This window comes from Physeter macrocephalus, chromosome 11, assembly GCF_002837175.3.
Source record: "Physeter macrocephalus isolate SW-GA chromosome 11, ASM283717v5, whole genome shotgun sequence".
Taxonomy (NCBI): Eukaryota; Metazoa; Chordata; class Mammalia; order Artiodactyla; family Physeteridae; genus Physeter; species Physeter macrocephalus.
The window spans coordinates 82,359,024-82,382,516 of NC_041224.1; the positions used below are offsets into that span (position 1 = coordinate 82,359,024).

Consider the following 23,493-nt stretch of genomic DNA (forward strand, 5'->3'; position numbering starts at 1 on the left):
TATTTCTTAGTCCAGTCGTGGCTGGTAATCTTTCATTTGGATTTTGTCATGAAGGAAAATAACATGTGGTGAATACCAGAGTAGATTTGCATTTTATTGAGTGCTCATTGTGTCAGGCACTGTTTCAAGGAGTTTTGAATGTATATTTTATTTAGTGTGAGGGTTAGCGTAGCAGAAATGATAGTGACCTCCTTCCATTAGCATTCCCAGGTTAACTGTCACAGAGCTTTCTTCTTTTGAACTTCTGTGGGTGGACCTGCATCCTGAGCTCTTCTTATACTCATGTCATCCTGTTCCTTCAGTGGGGTTGTATACTTACCGAGGATTTATAGTTACTTCTCCTATCCGTTTATTGTGGTTCTGCTTACAGGTGTGCATTTCAATTAAGTATCAAACCAGTAGATGAAATGATTGTTGAGATGTTTCATTGAAAACTGCGTTGATTGTTTTGGAGAGATTCAATAATTGCTAACAATAGTGCCTACTATGAGCCTGCAGCTTGTTCTAAGTCCTTGATATGTGTTAATTTGAGTTTTCCTCATATCAGGTCTGTGAGGTAGGTAGGATTATCACCCCTCTTTTGTAGATGAGAAAACTGAGGCACAGGGGGAGTAACGGGTAGATAGAACTGGATTCAGACATGAGAAGTTTGGCTCCAGGATTAGATAGGTAAGAGGAAACTATGTAGGCGATTGGGGAAAATAGTAATACTACTGTAGACCAATTCTGTACTCTGTCTTTAAAAACTTGATATTTTTAAAGAAACCAAAAGCTGAAAATCACTGTTGTGATTTATGCCAGAGACGGATTGCTTTTCAAAAAGCGGTGAAGTTAACTTGTATCCAGTGATTCCCCTGGGGGTAGTTTGAGAAACCTGCTGGGGAGTAGTGAGAGGAAAGGTGGTGGGTGGAGGGGTGCTGGAGACGAGAACCTGGCCCTCCTCTGGTTGGACAGACTCCAGCGCCACACATGCGCTTTGGATTTGGCCACAGTTTGTAGAGATTGAGCTTTGCATCTAATTTTTTTTTGTTGTGGTAAACTTAGTTCCCACATAGGCTTTGCATCAGAATCACTTGTGAATTTAAAAAACCTGGGCCCATACCTGATTGGATTTGGGGGGTCTTGTAGTGGGAGGGGAGGGAGGGAAGAGCAGAGAGGAGGGGAAGGGAGGGGAGGGGAGAGATAATCGGGATTGTCAGAAGGTCTCCAGGTGTGTCCATTGCAAAGCCAGCATTGGGAACACTTGTCCCATAGACATGCCCTCTGGGGAAATGGTTCCTGAGTGTGGTGGCTGTCAAAAACCTTAATTAGAGGGCACCTTCAGTTCCAGTTGATAATGCTGGTTGATTTGACATTAAAATGGAGGTAGTATATGGCTGGTAAGTTGTCATTTTGAGGGAGGGGGGTGATAGGTCAAATTCTTGCAGTGTTCCAGTTCCCTTGCTTGATTAAAAAGTTTGTTTCCTCTGAATTTAGCTTTATATAGGCATTTAAGTCCCCAGATTTACTTGCCAAGAATCACCTGGGGTGCTTGTTAAACATATTCCCAGCTTCTACCCTGGAAGTTTGAGTTCAGTCATTTTGGGGTAGTGCCCAGGAATCTGTATGTTGAACAACAGCCTCCCTTGATTCTTGCACTGAGGCAGGTTTGGGAAATAAGGGCTAATGGAACGGGACTTTGGGTCTCTGTTCTGTTTCTTTTTAGCTGTAGAATCTCGGGCAGGAACCTCTGAGCTTGTTTCTCTATGTTTAAAATAGGAGTAAGGGTATATAGTATGTCTCTCGTGGGGAAGTTAGAATTAAGTAAAATACTGTGTTTTTTTGTTTGTTTTTGTTGTGTTTTTTTGCGGTACGCGGGCCTCTCACTGCCGTGGCCTCTCCCGTTGCGGAGCACAGGCTCCGGACGCGCAGGCCCAGCGGCCATGGCTCACGGGCCCAGCCGCTCTGTGGCATGTTGGGATCCTCCCGGACCGGGGCACGAACCCGTGTCCCCTGCATCGGCAGGTGGACTCTCAACCACTGCGCCACCAGGGAAGCCCCCTAAAATACTGTTTTTATAACACTTGTTTTCAGCTTGGGCTCACCACGTCCTCCCCCAGCAAGACTTTTGGCAGTGTCTGGAGGTATTTTTGGTTCAGGTCGGGGTGCTGCTGGCATCTAGTGGGTAGAGGCCCGGGATGTTGCTCAACATCTTACAATACACAGGACAGCCTCCCCATTCCCCCCCAACAAAAAAACATCAGTAATGCTGAGTGAGTGTGAGAAACTGGTATAAAACAGTAAAGTGCTTGCCACAGTGAGTGTTGGCTGTTATTAAGAAAGTTGGGAGCCCTCACTTTTCCTTTTCTGTGGCCTGATTCAGGGACTTCACTTACTTCCTATGATAGTGTGGTCGTAAGTTCCACATTCACTATTGAGGTTAGCAGCCAGGACGTTTCAATCTCCTTTGAGCTTTGGAGTTGCTAACTTATAAAAGTCTGAAACTATAGCCTAAAAGTTGTTAATAAGGAAAGGTAAGACTCAAAGGGCTGAAAGGAACTCCTGGTCAAACAAGTTCGTCTAACCTCAGGGTTCTAAATGGATGTAAGTACATCAGTTGGTATGGTAGATTATAGGGAAAGTTCTTCTCTCTGTAACTGCCTTTCACCGCATGAAGGGTTGGTCTTCCATGTTGTTACCCGAGTAGAAAGCTTGCCTCTCCTTTTATGTTAATCCTTAGTGCTCTGCCAGACCCAGATTGGGAGAGGTATTTGCGAAATGAATATTTAATTTGTACCTTATCCAGGCTTCTTGTTACAATTCACTTTTCCCTAATGATATGTATGCCTGGGTTCCATTTGTTTAATGCTTCCTAAACTATTTAGGACTACTCAGATGTTTAGTGGTTATTGGGGAGCAGAAGTAGCATAATGGAGATAAAGGTGACTTCTGCCTGGCACCAGCTGAGAATTTTAGAAGTATGGTTATTAAAGGTAGATTTTTATTCCTCTGTTACCATTGGGTTTCTTAACTTGGCGGGGGTGGGGGGTGGGGGGTGGTTTACTGATGGGACTGAATTAATAACCCTTTATCTTCTGAAATTGTACACAGCATTTCTGTGTGCATTTTGTCTCTTACATATATGTACCTTTTTCTGAAAAGAGGATCCTTAGTGTTTCCAGTGTTAAAGTGAGTTCCAAAAGAATTGCCGAATCCTAGGAAGGTCTACTCCGGAATACTGATCAGTTCTTCTTCAATGTTAGAAACAGCTCTTTTTTGAGAAATTAAGAAAAATTCAGAGAAGTTCAAAGAATAAAATTAAAGTTTTCAACAAGTTAGATATAGTTAAAATCCTAGTCCCCCCTTTTCCCTAGTCACTTTCATGAACTTGGCATATAAAAACCTTGGCATTTTAAAAACACACATGGTTCATGTAATGTATTTTCTGTTTGAAAACATATGATAGTTTTGAAATTGTCATATTGATATTTATAGATCTGATTCATCCCTAGTCTTAACTGTTGTAGTTAATTGCATAGTATGAATGTTTCACATTTTATTTTTGCATTTTCATACATGAACATTTAGGTTATTTCCTCTTTTTTAATCTCATGAGCAGAGCTCTGAACATTTTTATACTTTCCATCTCCTGCACACGTTTGATAATTTGTTTAGGTTATATACCCACTGATTGACTCACACCATTCATGCATATTTCTAGGGTAATATAATGCCAAATAGCTTTCCAAAGCTTCTACTGATTACTTTTTCAATAGTGGTATATGAGTACTATTTTCCCTACTTTCTCATCATACTTTAATGTTAACCAGACTTTAATTTCTGCCAAGCAGATGTGTGTAAAATATGTTGTAAATACACTTCCCAAATTACCAGTGAGGTTTAATTACCTTTTTATATGTTTATGGGCTATTGCAGTTTGGGTTTTGTTAATTGTCCATTTCCTTTGCCTATTTTTTTATTGGATTTTTCTTTGCTTTGTAACTCTTCGTATGTTGTATGTATAAATCCTTTGTTGTGTATACATTGAACTTTCTTTTCTCAGTCTCTTACTTGACTTTGAACCTGGTTTATACTGTAGCTTATTCTTCAGAATCATAGGACCTGAACCAGAGGTGGAGGTTGTCTTAAAGATACCGTTCAATTTATTTAAGGAACTACATCCAGTATATTTTTCATCAGTAAGAAACTCGTGACTTAATCTTTGCCTTTCTATCCTCTTATGACACATAGAAGTGACTGAGAAGGACTTGTCCTGCACCACCCTTGGAATGATTCTTGCCTTAATCTCTTGTTGGGTGGTTTAATAATCTGTTTAACTGATTATGACAGGGACAGCAACACCACTTAGAGGTTAATAGTAGTGTGGATTTCATAATTCAGGCTGTGGGGCTGGGGGATGACATACACACACTTGGGCTAGGCCTCTACGTAAAATGAAGAGGAGGATTAGAGGGGAATGTTTGCGAATGGCACAGAAGTGCTCCACAAATGTTAGCTATTTTAATATTGATAGAACATAATCTGGAGATAAACTTCATGGAATTCCAGTGTAGATGGCTTTGCGTTTTTACCAGATTTTGCTTTCACCACCACCAACAACAGAAAAATCCAGCTCTTCCAAGCAGTTCAGCCATTTTGTAAGTTTAGGAAAATAAACAGTACCCAGTAAGTGCTGAAATGGCAGCTCTTGGGCCGAGAACCCACAGGCTTGCTCTGTAGCGAAGTGTTGCTGTGCTGCCCTCTTGTGGTTATTTGGGAAGCAGAGATTAAAAATTAAAAATGGAACAATAGCTATTAATACTGTTTGCTTTCAGAGTCCAGTTGTAAGAGACACTTAATCACTCCATTTTTGCCAGCTTCAAAAGGGATTTTGAAGAGATGTCAAATCCTTTTGATCAGTGAGTGAAAAGAAGTGTTAAGCTTTTTTTGAAATAAGCATTTTTCTATTGGAATTGAAAAACTTCCAATTTTGACTTGTCCCTTTTATTTATTTTTGCATTGTATTTCCCTTGTGATGATTGTTCAATCAAAAATTATAAAACTTGTTTGCAACTTAGGTTTTGAGTAATTTTTAGGTAAACTTATTTTTCATGAGGATTCTGTATGGTGGCTAATCATTCCTGGAAATTCCATGTTTAATTGCCTTATAGCTATTAATGCCATTGGAAATCAGGTAATTTTATTACTTTAGGTGAAAGCTTAGCTAAAGGACTACTCACCCACTAACTTGATTTGTCCCTTTTTTCAGTCCTGTGGACTTCCCACATCTCCTACTCTTAAATCAACATTATAAGCTACAACTTAACGTTGATAGTATTTAGTATTATCATTTGGCATTAATAGTGAATCTGCATAATATTTCAGGAAATATCCTGCCCTTTGAATGAATAATTAGACCGTCAGTGCCTTAAATGTGAAGGTATTTATAGTTTTTTCCTAAATATTCTTTTTCTATTTCAACATTTAGAAACTTGTCCTCCTAGGAGAAGTATGCAAATTAATTGAGTTATGCCTTTATTAAGGCTTATTCTTAAAAACGTTTTTCCCCCCGAATATTATTTTAGGTCTCTGAAATCTGACTTGTTTCAGAAATGATGGGGAAAAAAAAAAACACTTGGTCTCACTCTCATTCATATCTTTAGCTCATTTTTTTTTTTTAAGATATTGGGGGGTAGGAGTTTATTAATTAATTTATTTATTTTTGCTGTGTTGGGTCTTCGTTTCTGCGCGAGGGCTTTCTCTAGTTGTGGCAAGCGGGGGCCACTCTTCATCGCAGTGCGCGGGCCTCACACTATCGCGGCCTCTCTTGCTGCAGAGCACAGGCTCCAGATGTGCAGGCTCAGTAGTTGTGGCTCACGGGCCTAGTTGCTCCGCGGCATGTGGGATCCTCCCAGACCAGGGCTCGAACCCGTGTCGCCTGCATTGGCAGGCAGATTCTCAACCACTGTGCCACCAGGGAAGCCCAAATATCTTTAGCTCATTTTGTATAGGATTAAGGATACTTAACACCCCTTGACTTGAATTTGACTCTTTTGGTTGAATTTTTTATGAACCATTTGAAACATTAAAAAGATTAATACATAACGAATGACTATGAACTCAACCACTCAGCCTCAGTCATAAAACCCACCAATATCATTTTTTTTTTCCTTTGGTCTGCGTCAGCTCTTAGTCGAGGCGTGCAGGATCTTTTTTCGTTGTGGTGTGGGCTCTTCCTTGTGCGGGGCTCTCTCTCTAGTTGTGGCGTGCGGATTTTCTCTCTCTAGTTGTGGCGCGTGGGCTCTGTAGTTTGTGGCACGCACTTAGTTGCCCTGTGGCATGTGGGATCTTAGTTCCCCCTACCAGGGATCGAACCCGTGTTCCCTGCATTGGAAGGTGGGTTCTTTACCACTGGACGACCAGGCAAGTCCCCCACCAATATCATTTTTCTGATTACATCTGCCTCCCTCAACCCCCAGAGGTAAATACAATTGTAAACTTGATGTTTATCTTTTCTTGGGTTTGACTTTCAGAGTTACTAATTTTTTTTTTTTTTTTCTAATTGCACCAGTAAGTAGTTCACGGAATCCACTAAGCACTTCAAATAACCCATCCCACAGAGTAAAACCACTGTTAGCAATTTGATGATTAAAATGTATTTATGCACATAGACGTGTTTTTTACCTAAAAGGTGTTATATGTATTTTTATGTTTCCATAGGTCACTTTCCTACACAAACACAAATACAGAGCTGCACATGAAGGCATATATACAAAGATATTTACAGTTTTATTGGTTATAGTGAACAATTTGGAAATCTAAATACTCAGAAATATGGAGATATGGAAGTGTATCACGGATATTTGTCGCTTGTTGGTTAAGAGAACAGTTTAAAAGTAACGTAAATGTTCCATTAATAAGGGGGCAGTTTAAATAAATGTAGTGTATTCATCCTATGAGGCAGTTCAAAGAGAATGAGATATTCATATACACACATATACCCTGATGTGGGAATTGGCATTGGATGTTTCCATCACATTTGCAATGATTTATATCACAGGTTAAAAGAGGGCACAGGCCTGAGATGATCTAGGACGGAGACCCAAGCCATGGAGGCCAGAGCCTACACCTTTTAACTGTACTTCCTCTTTTTTCCTCTTGCCTGGTGACCACCTTCTGAGTGGTCACAGGTGGAGAATAAGTGACTTAAGATGCCTTAGTCAGCTGGACTAGTCAGCTTTACTGTGCAAAGGACCAAGGAGTCATTAAGTATAATGAGGCCTTCTAGGTACTCAGTCGCTGTTACAGGGATGCCTGACTGGTTTTGGATGTTGTGTAACAGGGATAAGGTTTATTTTCTGAGTCTCTAAGGCTTTGAACTCTTGTGGTAAAATAGAATATGAGCTTTTTAGAGCTACACTTGAGGTGGAATTCCTGCTCCCTTCCCCGACTCCCCCAGCACTTTCTAGTTTTGTCATTGACCAGGTTATTTAAAACTTCTCAATGTTTTCATCCTTCACATGGGAATAATAGTGTCTAAAAGCGTTGTTCTGGGACATAAGCAAAATGAACATGTAAGGTACTCAGCATATTGCCTGGCACCTGTTAGATGATCAGGCACTTAATAAATGGTCTTCCCCTTCTGCTCCCCTTCCCAAAGTAGACGCCCTCCCCTTCCATTTATTCTCATTGCTTTCTCATCTTAACTAAAGTCCCCTCAACTGCATTGTGCTTGCTGTGGATCACACTGGACATTGGGTCAATTCCCATTCCCAGTGTACTCTCCTGTTCATTCTGTGGACATGTTTGTCAAGTGATAGGGCCTCATTTCTAGTTTGGAAGGGAGTGGTGGTAAATAACAAAAATACAAAGCCTCTCTCTCTGTCTTTTTTTTTTTTTTTTTTTTTTTTGCGCCTTTCTGTTTTCCTGCCGTGTGTCTTTTATCTTCTGGTTGCTAAACTCCGGGTCCTTTCCGCTGATGTTACTCTAGGTTGTGGGTTGCTGCTTGCCTCCTCCTCTGCTCTGCCTCTCCTAAATGAAAAGATAGTTTTTAAGCAGAAGAGTTGAGTGAGCTGTATACTTTATTCCTGTAGAGTGCATCAACTTTAGGTCTTTTTGCTTTAGAGTATCCTTATTCCTACCAGCATGCACATGAATTACTTTTTAACTGTTGGAGAACAGGGGGTGGTATATTGCCTTCAGTCTTCCCTGGCCGCCTTTTTGTGTGTGTGTGTGGCTTCTGCTTTCATTTACCTACTTACCATTGCTCTTTCCTGGGAGGGGTTTGGAATGAGGAAGGGGTGGGGGTGTGTGGAAGCCAATGGCAGTCTTCATTGGGTTAGGCTCTTTGTTTATTCTTTTCTGTTCTAAGTCTACCAGGTCTGGGACTCACTGCAGGAGATTTCAAGGCAGGAGTTCTGGTTTGGGGTTCGTGTGTATGTTTTAATTTTCACCTATTTTTGAGGACCACTGATTGGATAATTGCAACCAGATTGCATTTTTATTCTTTGGGTGACTCTGCCTTGGTTTTGTTTTGTTCTGCGTTGGTTCCTTTTTTGTTTGTTTGTTCGTTCGTTTCATTTTGGTTTGGTTTTGTCTTCCTCTTAAGGAGGGAGGGACCAATGAAGAACAAATAAGACTTAGTGGATTCAGACAGATGGAACTGGTTTCACATCCTACCTGTGTCATCTTGGGAGAGTTATTTAACTACTTCTGAGCTTCAGCTTTTCCTCATCTGAATGAAGGACAAAATAATATCCCCCTTTTCATTTTTTTTTTAAAAAGCTAATCTATATAAATTAGGTGGCCTATGGCATCAAGTACATACTCAGGAAATGGTAGCTATTAGGGACGTTGAGAATGGGACTAATGACATTGTTTGCAAATAAGACTATAAAAGTGAATTAGAAAATTTTGATCTTGTATTACCAAATTACTATCTGCTGTCATATTAATGCTAGGATATTACTATCTGTTGTCATATTAAGACTAGGATTTTTATTTTAAAACAGATTTATGTGGCAGTTCTTAAATATTTAATTTTTTTTTTTTTTTTTTTAATTAAGTCATTCAGCGTCTGAAGAAGCTTCGGGTTCAGACTCAGGCAGCCAGTCGGAGAGTGAGCAGGGCAGCGATCCAGGAAGTGGACATGGCAGCGAGTCAAACAGTAGTTCTGAATCTTCGGAGAGTCAGTCAGAATCTGAAAGTGAATCGGGAGGTTCCAAATCCCAGCCAGTTCTTCCAGAAGCCAAAGAGAAGCCAGCCTCTAAGAAGGAACGGATAGCTGATGTGAAGAAGGTATCGGCTTTGCTGTACAGTACAAACGTGCTGTGAGCTAGGACCAGCTAGCAGACCTTTGTTTCCCACGGAAAACTCCTTAGTGTATCTTGATAATGAAAACTCATCTACAGCCACCTTTTCTAATAATATACTGTCTGTGGGTCTAAATGGGGAATGCTTTCTGCTCTACTCGTTAGACACAGGGCTGTAAGGAAAATAATTACATAAACCATCAAATTATAGGGCAGAAAGACCAATTTTTGTTGTTTTGGTTTTTAACATTTAAAAAAGGTGGTTAAAATATATATTTTTAAATATAGCACTGAATTATACCAGAGAAAGTCATTCACAAATGATTGTGGAATACAGTTGTAGTGTGATGGATAATCCCAATTCAAGAGTAAAGGTAGTTTTTGTTCTATTGAAGAGTGGAAGGAGAAATACTCTTCACAGAAAAGAAATTATCTGTACCTAGGCAATGTAGGTATTCTTTGCTTATCGAGAATCTTCCAGCAGAGAATGCAAAAAGGCAAAAATTGAGTTGCATAGCATTTTTTCATTGATGTCCAAACTTTGGGATGCGTCCCTTTTGGGGAAGAATTAATGACTTGGTCTAGTTAGTCATGAGAAATGCAGCTGATCTTTTAAAATTCCCTTTTGAGAGAATTAAGTTGGAATCACTGAAAATATAAGAAAGATTGCTTTTAGAAATTTAGAAATAAAATGTCTTAAACTAAAAGCTTTATGCTAAATCAGTTTTTCTTCTAAAATACAAACCTACATCTGCACAAAGATTTTCGTAGCGATACAAACAATTTAAAATTACCTGCAGGTTTTACAAAATAGCTTCAACAATCCTGAAATTAAAAAACAAAAACTGCTTTTAACTCTTGAGACAGAATTGGGATTAACTGTGTTATTTCATTTCTTCTATTCCCAGCATAGTCATTGCTTAATGGTAAGTGACGCTTAAGAGCTGGTGGGAGGTTGGGGAATGCTGATAGTAGTGTTAGGGATAGGAAAATGAAAGCTGTCCTTGCTAATTAACTCATCACCAGAGAAGTGACCTTCTAACACTCAAGTGTTGTGCTTTGTTGCCTGCTCAGTGTGTGGGGACCTTTCACAAGAGACATTTCAGGTGGTGACCTATTTCAGAAAGACCCTGAATGTAGAAGTACCAGTTAGAGATCTTCTCTGAGTGTCATTCAACTCAGAAATTTACCTGCAGAAGGTCTTGCTTGGCCATCTTTGAACTTGCTTCTGTACAGGGGAGAGTTTTTTACTTGCAGAGAGTAAAGGAAGCCATAGAAAACACGACTTCCGTCAGGTGTTTAAAACTTTACTGATATCATGCTCACTGTCTGGAATTTACAGTTTAACTGTAAGACCATATACATATATATATATATATATATATATATATATATATATATATGAAACTCTTTAAAGAGATAAAGGGGAAAAAGACTGAATTTTAAGATAGAAGAAGTACAGCTTTAAGGCAGAAATATTAAAGTTAAGGTGATAAGTTCCAAAAAGTTAATAAATACATGGATGAATGTACTAGCCAGTTAGAATGATTGGATTGTGACTTTAATAATAATTATTCTAAAATGAGCTTCTAAAGAAAGCTCTTTGTTTTCTGTACACACTTCCCTTTCACATGGTAGCTTTTTATTGAATAGTTGAATTAGATATCATTAGCCCTCAAAAGGACAAACAGGAACACAAGATGATTTTAGGATGTATGCATTACAGTATATACTGTGATAAAGTCCCAACAGGTGAACCTGAATGCCTGTCTAATATTTTTAAATGGTAAAATTAATTGATGTAGTGCCATTTAAAGCATTGAGCCACCTAGTTAATAAAAGCTCCATAAATACCTGTGCTGAGTCATTTCATAGCTCTAGGAGAGGTCCAAAAAAGGATGGGGGAGGGGTTGGCAGGCAGCACTAGAGCAAAGCTCTTTGCTGCCTTCCTTTCTCTGCCCCATTTGTTCAGAATGTTTGGCATGTGCTGCCTCTTTTGCCTAGATTTCCTTCTGCTTGGTTATTACTGACTCCTGGTTGGATCTTTTGTCCTCCAACTCATATTATTCTAAGGTTGTTAAGGATTTTCTACTTTTATAAACTGAATTTATAAACTGAGGACGCTGGATTACATGATTATATGGCTTCTAGTTCTAAAATGCCTATTCCTAGAACATCATGCTTGTTACCTTTGGAGGCCTTGTTTTTCTTCAGCTTGGCTTTTTTTTTTTTTTTAAAGGCACTGTTGATTATGTCCTTCCTTGGCTTAGTGACATTATGTGTTTTTGGATCGTCTTTCATCATTTTTGTCTTTTTGGGGGTCCACTTTCCACACATTTCATGATGAGCCTCAACCTGTGGCTTCTCCTCTTGCTTCACTCCAGATATTTTCATGACATTAGCTGTCACCCGTGTTTCGATGACAAACCCATATTTCTAATCTTGGCTTTCAAGCATCTCTTCTATATGTTTAACTCCTGTTGAGCATCTTCACTTCATTGTTCCACAATCCGTTTAAATTCATTTTGCCTATAGGTGATTGATTTCATTAAAAGAACACACAACATACCTATTAACAGTTATCTGTGGGAAGGAGAGTGAGGCTAGGGGTTAGACTAATTGTTAGAGGTGGAAGAAGGGGGGCCTTTTATAATTTTTTATATTTATTGATTTGAGTCTTTTAATAAAATGGTGTCAGTGTATTGTGAAAAAAATGTTCTCTTCAACTGATTCCTCTTTAAACTTTGATCACTAGTGAGGATTGTTACTAAAAATCAGGTCTTAAAGGCAAAGGGTTAACTACTGTTAGAGAATAAAATGAAGTGTGCTAGAGCAAGGGTGCCAGTGGGTCTCATTCTGCGAACCTCTAGCTAAATGTTAGAAATACCGAATTTGCCTGTATCTGGCATGTTGCACATCCTGAGGAATTAAAAAAAAACATGCAAATGCACTGATTCTTATTTAATGAGAGTTGGTGGTGGGGCCCTGCTGATTTTTTTGTTTCTCAGATGAGTCTTGGGCAGTCAAAGCTGAAACTGAAAGCATTAGGGACTTAAAATTCATCAGTAAATATTTTGTCTTTAGTGGAAGCAGTTGTTCTCTTATGTTGCCATATTATTCAACTGTAAGTTTATATTTTAACAATGGGTGAGCATTGTTTAATGCCATTTAGTAATGAAGAGGCATCGTTACAACTTTAATGAGTTCTCGGATAATATGTCTTATTCTTTTTAAAGATGGTCCTTCACTGTCTCATAAAAAAGCTAACAAAACAACCCTTTTGATATATAACGAAATAACTAATTGAATTCTCTTAAATTGAAATACATGTTCCAGTAATGTAAATAGTAAATGGGGGTCAAGAAAGAACGATTCATGCGTGGTCTGTTAATTTTACAGATGTGGGAAGAATATCCTGATGTTTATGGGGTTAGGCGGTCAAACCGAAGCAGACAAGAACCATCACGATTTAATATTAAGGAGGAGGTAAGAAAAATAAATGTTTTAAGGTGATACATTCAGACTCCTTAATTACCTTATCCTTTTTGACTCTGATATGTGTTACCATTAATGAGACTGAACTTCATGCATGGGAGTTAAGTGACTCGAAAGTGAGCTTTCTCAATCTAATACAGAAGAAAAGCCACATGTGGCTTTTAAAAAAATAAAATTACCAGAAAGATCATGTCATAGTGAATGCTCTAGTAGAGAGTTAGAGTATTATATAGAACTGGCCTCAAATTCTCTCTTTTTTTTTTTAAATGTTTCTCATAGTGCAGTTGATTATAGCAAGAAGTTTACTTTTTAAAATATCTAGTTTCTAAATCTAGATTTTGTTACCTGGGTAACTAAGCAAATGTAACAATGGAAGTAGTTTCAGATTTATTGCTGAGAAAGGAAGGAGAGTTTGCTTAAGTATTTTATTTTACGTAAATGGTTTAAATTTGGTTTCCTAGTGCATTTTTAATGTGCAGTATAAAATGTTTAACACATATTTACTCTCTGATCAAATTGTCACAGATTGAATAGATTGATGGTTTTTTAAATTAGTGTTATGTACTGGTTTCTGTTGTTTCTATAGAATCAGACCTTTTCTCAGTTCGTGTGATGTTTTTGCGGAAATCCTCTTAAGCTTTACTTCTACGTTAGGTTTATAGACTGCATTCTGAAGACACATTCTTTGGTCTCTCAGTGAAATGTCCCCTCTGCATTCTTAGGAGAACTTTGATATTCTTAAATATATAATATCTTTCTGATGAAAGTTAAATATTAGTAGCCAAAGGTTAGTGAGTTTGGGGTAGTAAATACACTTAAAATATTTAATTGACCATAACACCTGCATTGCATTTATGGTGTTTTATTTTCAGTGACCTCTGAGCCGGTTTACCTTAGCTACCTTTCTTTTTTCCACGTTTGTTATAGCCAGCCGCATCTTTTCTCTTTTGTGTATAAATCAACACATTCTCTGTAGGGCACAAGACTAACAGCAATGGGAGTAGTTTGCCAATTTGCTTAACTTGGGGGAAGAAAAGAGGTGTTCAAATGTCTGTGACTGTAAACTTACTTGGCCTAGTGCTGTTAGCAGAGGGCTGCTGGCTCATGACTGAACATACTCTTTAATGAGTCTGAAATGAAACAGGTCCGTAGTCACTGCCATTAGTTACCGCCTTTAATGATACACTAAATGTGTGGCATTTTGGTGTGACAGTCTATATCTGCAGCATCCAGTTTGGTCGCCATTAGACATGTGTCTTTTAAAATGTATATTAATTAAATTTAGGTAAAATGAAAAATCCATTCCTTAGTCACACCAGCCACATTTCAGGGGCTCAGTCACATGTGGCTGCTGGTTGCTCTGTGGGCCACTGCAGATACAGGACATGTCCATTGTCACAGAAAATTTTATTGGACTGTGTTCTTTCAGAAGTCAAGCTGAAAGAAATATTTCCTGGCGTAAGAGGTAACTCAGCAGTAACAGGCAAATTAATTTTCAAAGCAAAAGAAAAATGAGCACCACCAATCAGATGCTTAGGTTTCTTTCTGCCTAAAAACTCATATTGAATATATTGAGTAGATTGTTGAACCAGGGGGTAGTGGTATCCCTAAGAACTGTGAATTAAAGTCTGTAATCATTTTTTCCCCCTCACACACTGAAGGCAAGTAGCGGGTCTGAGAGTGGGAGCCCAAAAAGAAGAGGCCAGAGGCAGCTGAAAAAACAGTAAGTCTTTCATGGGGGAAATTACTTAATTTGGTAGTTTGGAACATGTGAGCATTTCTGGGACTGCGTTCATTGTGTCTGTAGTGCACCCCAGGGCCCAGAGTCCGCTTCTGTCTCTTGCTATCTTGGATTCCTGTTCATCTGAATCTGCTGCAGCAGTGGCATTTGAAGCCCAGGATTCTTAGTTTTTCACATGTAGGTGTTAGGCTACTTTTTGGGGCAAACTCCAGCTATTCCATCTGATTTGCCCAGTTAGCCCAATTATTTTTTTTTCTTAAAAATGTGCACAAATATCAAACATATAGGCATTTGGTATTCTATTCTAGATAAACAAGGAACACATTTAGATTGGCTTTTCTTCCTTTTCATTTGTTCTTTGTGTTGGCATGGCAAAGTTATATTGTTTGGACACCCATTTTAGTATGAAATTTCACATTGTCGTTTCCATGTAGTTTTACTATTGCAGTTCGTAAGCCAGAAAATTTTAATTCATGGGCTTAATGTGAAATCCCTTTATGATACAGATTATATATTTGTTATTTTAAAACGTAAAAAATTCTACTTACGGTAAAAAAAAATTTGACTTTTTTTTGGAGGGGAGAAATAATTTAAAAAATCTTTTTTGGGGGGATGTGTGGATCCCTTTGACAAACTGAATTCTACAGCCCGTCTCCTCAGAAGAATACTCAAAACTCTGCACACAAATTCAGGGGGTTCTCATGGTAAATGATTGTCCTTGGCTCCCACTGAGAGCCCCAATTATATATTCTCTGTTTTAAAGTATTAGTGATCCTTAATTTAAGTGTCTGGCCTAAAGCAAAGTAATGTGAGTTTTTAAAATCCATTTCCTCCTCTCCAAAATAGAGTAATGCTTATTCTGCTGACCTAACAGGGTTATTAGAAACTATGCTAAGAAAGTCAAGTAGTATTTAATATTGCCCTGCCCAGAGGGCATACGATTTTCATTTGTGTTTTAGAGTTAGAGTTGGAGAAATGATAACTGTAGCAAGCCTGTACTTCTTGGCAGCTCAGAAGGCTCTTGTTCCCCAGTCCAGTGCCTGCTTGGGAGACTCTGTTCTCAGCTTCCCAGGCTAATGGCCTTTTGGGGGCTTTTGGGAAGTCCATGCATGTGCTTTTTCCTCCACTGTCTGGCTACATTCTGCTGCTCTCTTGGCTGGAATCTAAATGGGCTGTACTTGAAAACGTGAACTCCTCATTGTTTTTCTTTCTTTTTTTTGGCTGTGCTGCATTAATTCCCCAACCAGGAATCGAACCCGTGTCCCCTGCAGTGGAAGCGTGGAGTCTTACTTACTGGACTGCTGGGGAAGTCCCTGAACTCCTCATTTTAATGGCTTTATCTGGGTGTAGAGAAGCCTTCCATTTTTTCAGTCCCTGTGTAACACATCAGACTTATTCTTTTGACTGGCTTCTATATTTATTTTCCCTCTCCTATCAATCCTGAGAGCTCTCCAAAGTTGGCAACTCTCAGTGGCCTTCATGGACCTTTCTTTCCCTTGAGTAGAACCTTTTCATTCCTTGTGGGGGGTTTGTGTCTTCTGTGATGCTGCTTTTCTACCCCTGGGCGCTTCCATAGGAACTTAGCATAAGCAGAGGTTCTCCTCAAGCTTGTTTATTTGGGCCCTGGGCTGTCCTCACTTGTCATCCTCTGGGCAGCTGGAGAGTACTAGGGCTTATGGGGACCTCTTCCCTTCTAACGTTATTTAGAGGAGGTCCTGCAACTGCTAAGGCTCAGGTTGCAAGGCACAGCACTACAGGGGCCTCTGATCTGAGTAAGGGTAACAGAACCCAGTGTGTGTGCACATGAATTTCAGAATTGAGAGACTCACTCAAAGGGAGTGGAAATTTTGAAATATTAGCACAGGGAGGTGTTTTTCTGAAACCCTGCCCTGTCGATTATATCACAGATTTTAAAGTTTTTAAAAGGAGCCTTTTTTTTTTTTTTTTTTTTGGTGTACGCGGGCCTCTCACCGCTGTGGCCTCTCCCGTTGCGGTGTACAGGCTCCGGACGCGCAGGCCCAGCGGCCACAGCCCACAGACCCAGCCGCTCCATGGCATGTGGGATCTTCCCGGACTGGGGCACGAACTCGTGTCCCCCGCATCGGCAGGCGGACTCTCAACCACTGCGCCACCAGGGAAGCCCAAAAGGAGCCATTTTTAAACTTTTTTTGGGAATTAATTTCAAACTGCAGAAAAATTGTAAGAATAAGAGTAGTACAAAGAATGCCTGTGTACTTTACTGAGATTTACCATTGGTTACCATTTTTATCCCATTTGCTTTAATCGTTGTGGGTGCTCTCCTTATATATTGCACACGTTTCAGACTAAGATTCATACATCAAGGTCTTTCACCCCTGAGTACTAAGTGTGTATTTCCTAAGAATAAGGATGTATTCTTTCGTAAGCACAATACAGTTTTAACGTAAATAGATTTAACATTGCTACAACCCCTTTGTCTAATTTATATTCCCATTTTGTCAGTCAACCCAATAATGTCTTTCATAATATTTTTCCACCCCCAGGACAGGATCCAATCTAGGGTTAAATATGTGTTAGTTGTCAGGTTTCATTAATCTAGAGCACTTACACAGAGTTTCTTTGCTTTTATGACATTGACACTTCTGAAGGTACAGTTTCGGAAGGGAGTAACTCTCCTTGAGTCATGTGAATTAGCATTTTAAAAGCTTGGAAGAGGAATACATTTTTTGAATTAGTTGGCAGTGTTGAAAATTGGGGGATGGTATGTAAGAATCTAGATTTCTAGTTTTTGAGAAAAGCTGTCAATGCTGCCCCATATAACACTGGTTTTTGTAACCTTTGGAGAGGCCGTGAGTTCTCCATTTGACCCCATTTACGGTCCTTACCTGGCCCCAGTGGGTATTTGAGATTGTAACCCCTGAGTTAAAGTCATACAAACAAAATTTTGAGTTTTGCTTCACCCACTCATGCTGTTTTGATCATTGAACCCTTTTTTATATAGTCCCTATTCATATTATCCTAATTTGTGAAATGTTGTATGGGATTTCTCCTGACTCGTTGTGGTCCCAGTGGTGCTTAACCCCACTGTACAGTGGTTCCAAAACCCTCTCTCCCAACTGGAATTTAAAAAAGTATTTCAGCTGTAATCATTTGAAGTTATTCTCCTGGGATTATAGTTATTTCTCCCTTTCCACTGCTTTGAATTGAAAGTCTGTCACAGTTCTGTGACAGTGGAAGAGAATCCTCGTTAGCCCCAGATTTCCCCTCTTCACTGGGACTTGGTACTGAAAGGCATTCTCTTCGGGAAAATCTACTGAAAATCAGTGAAGTTAAAGCAACTCTTTCCCTCTTTTCCTTACCTGCCTTCTAAAGTGGAGGAGAAAGTAGTTCCCTTCTTTGAGCTCTTAGAGACAGTTAATAGGAAGCCTCAGTGGCTCTTGACCAGAGTTTAGGCCCATTTTATTTAAAAATGGCTTTTGTTCTTTCCCTCCTTTACAGTTCAGATTTGATTTGTGTCCCACCAACCACCTTTTCTTAGTAAAGGAAGAAAACTATACCCAGTTAACTTGCATTCTGACTTTGTCCTATTTATATTGCCTTGAGGCCTCAGTGGCCAAATCTTGGTATTTTTCTCCCCAGTTCCCAAAATTTGATGGCCTCTTAGAGCTGGTCTGGCAATCCAAGTCTCCTTTAATGTATGAAAAATATTTTAATCACGATCTCATATTTTAGACTTCATTGTAGCCCAGCATATAATATATGGCTTAGTCAGGGAGTCTCCCTCATAAAATTTGCATTATATGAGAAGCTAGCAAACTAAAAGTGGACATCGGTTTCACCTGTTGGAGATCCAGGGTTGGGCAGTAATCTTTTTGTAATTGATTGCCCTTTTCACCCCTTATGCAAAATGACTTAGTATTGCTGGTTGTAACTTACTTTTTTCCCCCTCTATTCTGGAAAATTAAAATGAAATTTGACGCAATCCAGCCAGTTTCAAATACACATACATAAAACTCATTTAGATCTTTTAGGCCTCTGATTGTTCAGATTCTCCCAGAATGTGTAAACCTGGCTTTAATGTTTGCAGATTCTGTAGTCTTCAGTAGGTTATGGTTGAGAGTAGCAGGGCTGGGGATTTGACATGTACCAAACAGCTTGTTCTCCCTGGTCTTGAGTTTCCCCCTACCTGGGAAGAGGCCTTTGGACCAGACGATTTGCTAATTTTTTGTACATTCTTATATTGGGAGATTCTAAGTCCTCCTGGTTGTCTGTAAGTCTACAAATCTGCAGTTTAACTGGAAAACTAGACTCAACATCCATTCTCTCAGTGTTCACTGCCAGTTTAGTCTCCTAAAGTTATGGAAGTGGACCTTATTAGCTACCCTGATACAGATTCTCAATTTCTGGCAGAGTTATGTAAATTACAAATAATACTTGATTGTGGATCTTTCTCATCTGATCTGCTCTCCCTTAGGTCTTACGTGCATGTTCTTTCAAGCTTGTTTCCTGTGAAACCACTTCTCTCCAGTTTGACTGTGTGAGTTCCTTCTAAAGGGTAAACTGTTCTGGACTTGGCCCAAGGGAGACTGTAGCCTTAGGTGCCAATCTCCCAATTGCTGGAGACATCTTCCTTTTTTCCTTCCTGGCCGTCACCATCTATTCCTTGGATTCCTTAGCAGACATTTATTGTATGAGGCTCTAGGCAAGGAGAATAAAGCAGGTGCCCAGAGTATAGTTTGCTTTAAAGAGAGAGTGAAGGATATTAGGTGACAATAGTAGGCCTTAATATCTTACCAGTCTGCTTCCAAAAGCACCCTACCTGTCTGACAGTCTGGTAAGACTCATTTTTTATTTTTTTTTTGCCGTACGCGGGCCTCTCACCGTTGTGGCCTCTCCCGTTGCGGAGCGCAGACTCCGGATGCGCAGGCTCAGCGGCCATGGCTCACGGGCCTAGCCGCTCCGCGGCATGTGGGATCTTCCCGGACCGGGGCACGAACTCGTGTCCCCTGCATTGGCAGGCGATCTCTCAACCACTGCGCCGCCAGGGAAGCCCAGGACTCGTTCTTTAATTATTTCTTTATTTAACAAAGATGTATCTCCATTTGCCTGCCTTTGTGCTAAGCTCTGGTACAAAGATACCCTGCCCACATAGAGTGACCTACTATTAGGTAAATGGATATGAAATGGTAGTGCCAGTAGAACTTGAGTAATGTACGTAGAAGTACTCCACTGCCTTTTCATGGAAGGCTTGAAAAACATTTTTTCCCATAATGTTTCCACTAATTCAAGTGCAGGGTGGCTCCTGGACCTTTTAGGAAGGTTCTTCCACTATTACTTTGACTTACTCTCCCATGAAGAATATTGATTTGACTTTGAAACTTGGCAAGAGTTGTCTTTAGCATAACCTCATTTTCTATACACAGACCCAGAGGCACAATGGTAATTGTTTAGAGAGAACCCCAGGTTCTTGCCTGTTAAGTTTTTTTTTTCTCTAGGTATTTCATGCCCAGTAGCTATTATATATGCTCCTTCCTTCTTCCCTGCAGGTGAGAAATGAGCTGAGTTTATGTGATGTCTTGTTTGGTATTCAAGTAAACTTCAAAAACTGGGGATAGTAGGGCACCTATAGGGTATGGCTCTCCCAAGTCTTTTACAATCTTGAGGAGCAAAAGAACACCTACTGTATTTAATAATTATTAAAAACTACTTCATTAGTTGAACAGGTTATTTAGTAGGTAGTAGATTTAACATTGAAAAATAGTTTTGGGGATTGTTTTCTCAGTATATTCTTAAAGATGTTAAAATAACTAGTACAGTAGTTCTCAAGTCTCTCATTAGTATCAGCATCATCTGAATTTGTTAACATTCAGATTTTTAGGCCTCACATTACACCTCCTGAATCAGAAACTGGCTGTGGCCCAAAAATCTCTTTTAATAAGCTCTTGAGGTGGTTCTGGTCCATGCTAAAATTTGAGAACCTCTGATTTAGTATATATTATGGCTTCAATCTGGTCAATGATAGTAGTAAATAAAAATAGAATATTAGAGATTTAGCAGCATTTTTTTTTTCAGAACAAATGGTTTAAAAAAATACAGCCTTAGCTTCCATTTTCATTTATTTTTGATACCAGATATAAAATAGGAATAGATATTACACAGCCCAGGAAGGAACACAACCAAAATTTAAATGGAGCTAGAACAAATCTTTTAGCATAACATCTAAAATATACATGTTCTGCCTTTTTGGCTAATCAGATTGTCAGATTTGTCAGATTCTTCAAGCTAAACAATCTTGAAGAATTCTTTTAGAAAAAAAAATTTTGCTTTGCTTTTGATCACAGAGAAAAATGGAAACGGGAACCCTCAGAAGATGAACAGGAACAAGGCACCAGTGCAGAGAGCGAACCAGAGCAAAAAAAAGTGAAAGCCAGAAGACCTGTCCCCAGAAGGTGCAGTGTTTGCTTGAACATCTCTGCTTCTGGTCGAGCTTAGTTTGTGTTAGATTGAGAAGGACGATGTAGTGCTAGCCCGAGGGCCTTAATTGATGGGGTGCAGTGTGTTGTGATTCCGGATTTTGAATGCCTGGTTAACTTCTTGCCAGCCTGCATCATTAGCAAGTAATTCGATTACTGAGCTACTTATATTGATTTTGTGTGTTTGCATGGTACATAGCTCAGAGTGGATCTTACTGTTCGTTCATACTCCAGGCAGACTAGTTAAGAGGAGCGAATGTATCTTCCACTCTTAAAAAAAGCTCCCTGTGTATTTGACTAATGTACAAGTTCTTTTGGGGAGAACTAATTGTTAAGTTTAATTGGCTGGTTCAAAGCATACTTTTTATTATCCTGTTCTCATAATCTTTATAACGTTAAGCAGAGAATCTGTGCAGGGAAGGAAGTAGGTGGAGATGAGAGGAAACTGGTAATTTTTGATCAGACATAATGGCAATGAAAGGTACTGGTGATGGGGAACGGAAGGCAGGAGGCAGAGAGGCCCCAGGAAAATTTACCTCCTTGCAGTATTGCTTAGGATACGCCTGGCACATATTGACTTTGGGCCAGATCCCACTCACCACTTATTTTTGTATGGCCTGCGAACTCAGTATAGCTTTTATTGGTGAACATTTGTAGTTTGGTGATGGGGAACACTAAATTTGAACCCTAGCAAAGTGAAATGTTATCCCTTCAAAAAGAATTCTGTTCTTCTCGTTAGTAGATGTTGTATCACACAAAAAAGTACTCAATGATTATTATTATTTTATTTTGACTTTCGTCAATAAAATATTGGTTAAAATTTATTTTCTCTTGTTACGTAAGTATCTATGTAGTGGCCTCAACTTTGCCTCTTGTCTGAGAAAGTAAAAAATACTTATCCTCTGGCCATTTATAGCAAAACTGTGTCAATCCCTGGCTTAGGACGTTGTACCTGACCCCTCACCTCCCACCCCAGCAGGGAAATTCATCAATGCGTTTTGTCTCCTTTCTTCTCAGTTTCAGTTCTCAGGGCTGGAATCCACTCCAGTTCTGTCTTCTAGATTTTACCCATCATTTATTGACTCTCTGATCGTCTGTCTGTGTAGTGTTGGTTATGGCAGGTATGAGAGAAACAGGTGACTATGATTGTGAGTTTCTGTCTCCCTCTTTCTCCTTTCACCTTTTTACCACTGATGGAGAACTTGGGGATTTCCTTTTGAGAACTCCTAGTCTGTGGCTCTCAGTCATGGCTGCAGGGAAGTCATTAGAGGGGCCACCTCCTCAGTCCGTTCCATTGGTCTGTGGCAGGGCACAGTCTCTCAGGTAGCCTTCCTGGTATATTTTATGTACATAGGAGAAAAATATATGTGTAGTTATTTCTTGTCCTTTACTTCCTTTATACAGATGATAGCATTCCATGCATCTTCTTCTGCATTTTTCTTTCATTATCTTGGAAATCTTTCCTTATCAATACACAGAAAACTCCCTTTTTTTATGGGTGCGTAGTATTCTGTTTATTGAACTAGTTCCCAGTTGATGAATGTTTAGTTTTTCTAATCTTTTGTTATTGCAAATACCACAGTGAATACCTTACTGTGCCTGTATCAGTCTATATCTGTAAAGTCAATTCCCAGAAATAAAATTGTTATATTTGTAATTTTTTTAAAAAATAAATTTATTTATTTTATTTATTTATTTTTGGCTGCATTGGGTCTTCGTTGCTGTACACAGGCTTTCTCTAGCTGTGGCGAGCGGGGGCCGCTCTTCCTTGCAGTGTGCGTGCCTCTCATTGCGGTGGCTTCTCCTGTTGCGGAGCACAGGCTCTAGGCGCACGGGCTTCAGTAGTGGTGGCTTGCGGGCTCTAGAGTGCAGGCTCAGTAGTTGTGGTGCACGGGCTTAGTTGCTCCGCAGCATGTGGGATCTTCCCGGACCAGGGCTCGAACCCGTGTCCTCTTCATTGGCAGGTGGTTTCCCAACCACTGTGCCACCAGGGAAGCCCTGTAATTTTGATAGATATTTCCAAATTGCCCACCAGAGAGCTGCCATCAGCAACGTGCTGCATGTGTATTTTTATGTCAGGTGATCCTGAGGAACAGTTGAGAACCGTTGCCTCACTGTTGCCTCAGAACCCACAGTACAGTTGTCCCTTTGTCCCTGCGGGGAATTGGTTCCAGGACCTTTGTAGATACCGGAATCTGCAGATGCTCAAGTTGCTTCCTTATATAAAGTGCTATAGTATTTTTGTATAATCTCTGCATCTCCTTCCGTATACTTTTAATCATCTGTTGATTACTTATAATACCTAATACAATGTAAATGCTATGTAAATAGCTGCTAATGCTCAGCAAATTCAAATTTTACATTTTGGAACTTTGTGGAATTTTTTTTTGCAAATACATTTTTGATCCATGGTTGGTTGAATGTGCGGATGTGGAACCTGCAGGTACAGAGGGCTGACTGTATTCCTATAAATGACTGAAGGGTACCAGCAGTAGAATCACTTTCAAGTTTCTAG

The 23,493-nt window shown here is 39.6% G+C and overlaps 1 protein-coding gene across 8 annotated transcripts in view; it reads left to right on the plus strand.

Moving 5' to 3' along the window:
- The window catches only part of CHD2 (chromodomain helicase DNA binding protein 2), a 103,911-nt gene that overhangs the window by 9,517 nt on the left and 70,901 nt on the right, over window positions 1-23,493 (plus strand). For 3 of the 8 annotated variants that reach the window (XR_003681756.2, XM_028495243.2, XM_028495242.2), the window contains 5 exons: window positions 9,045-9,276; window positions 12,690-12,776; window positions 14,447-14,508; window positions 18,980-19,042; window positions 20,847-20,954. Coding sequence is in view for 7 of the 8 variants with exons in the window: in XM_028495243.2 (XP_028351044.1) it covers window positions 9,045-9,276; window positions 12,690-12,776; window positions 14,447-14,508; window positions 18,980-19,042; window positions 20,847-20,954 (552 nt within the window). In the remaining variant the exon portion in view is untranslated. The remainder of the gene's footprint in view (window positions 1-9,044; window positions 9,277-12,689; window positions 12,777-14,446; window positions 14,509-18,979; window positions 19,043-20,846; window positions 20,955-23,493) is intronic. The other 5 variants (XM_028495245.2, XM_007128923.3, XM_028495244.2 and 2 more) reach the window with 2 other exon arrangements.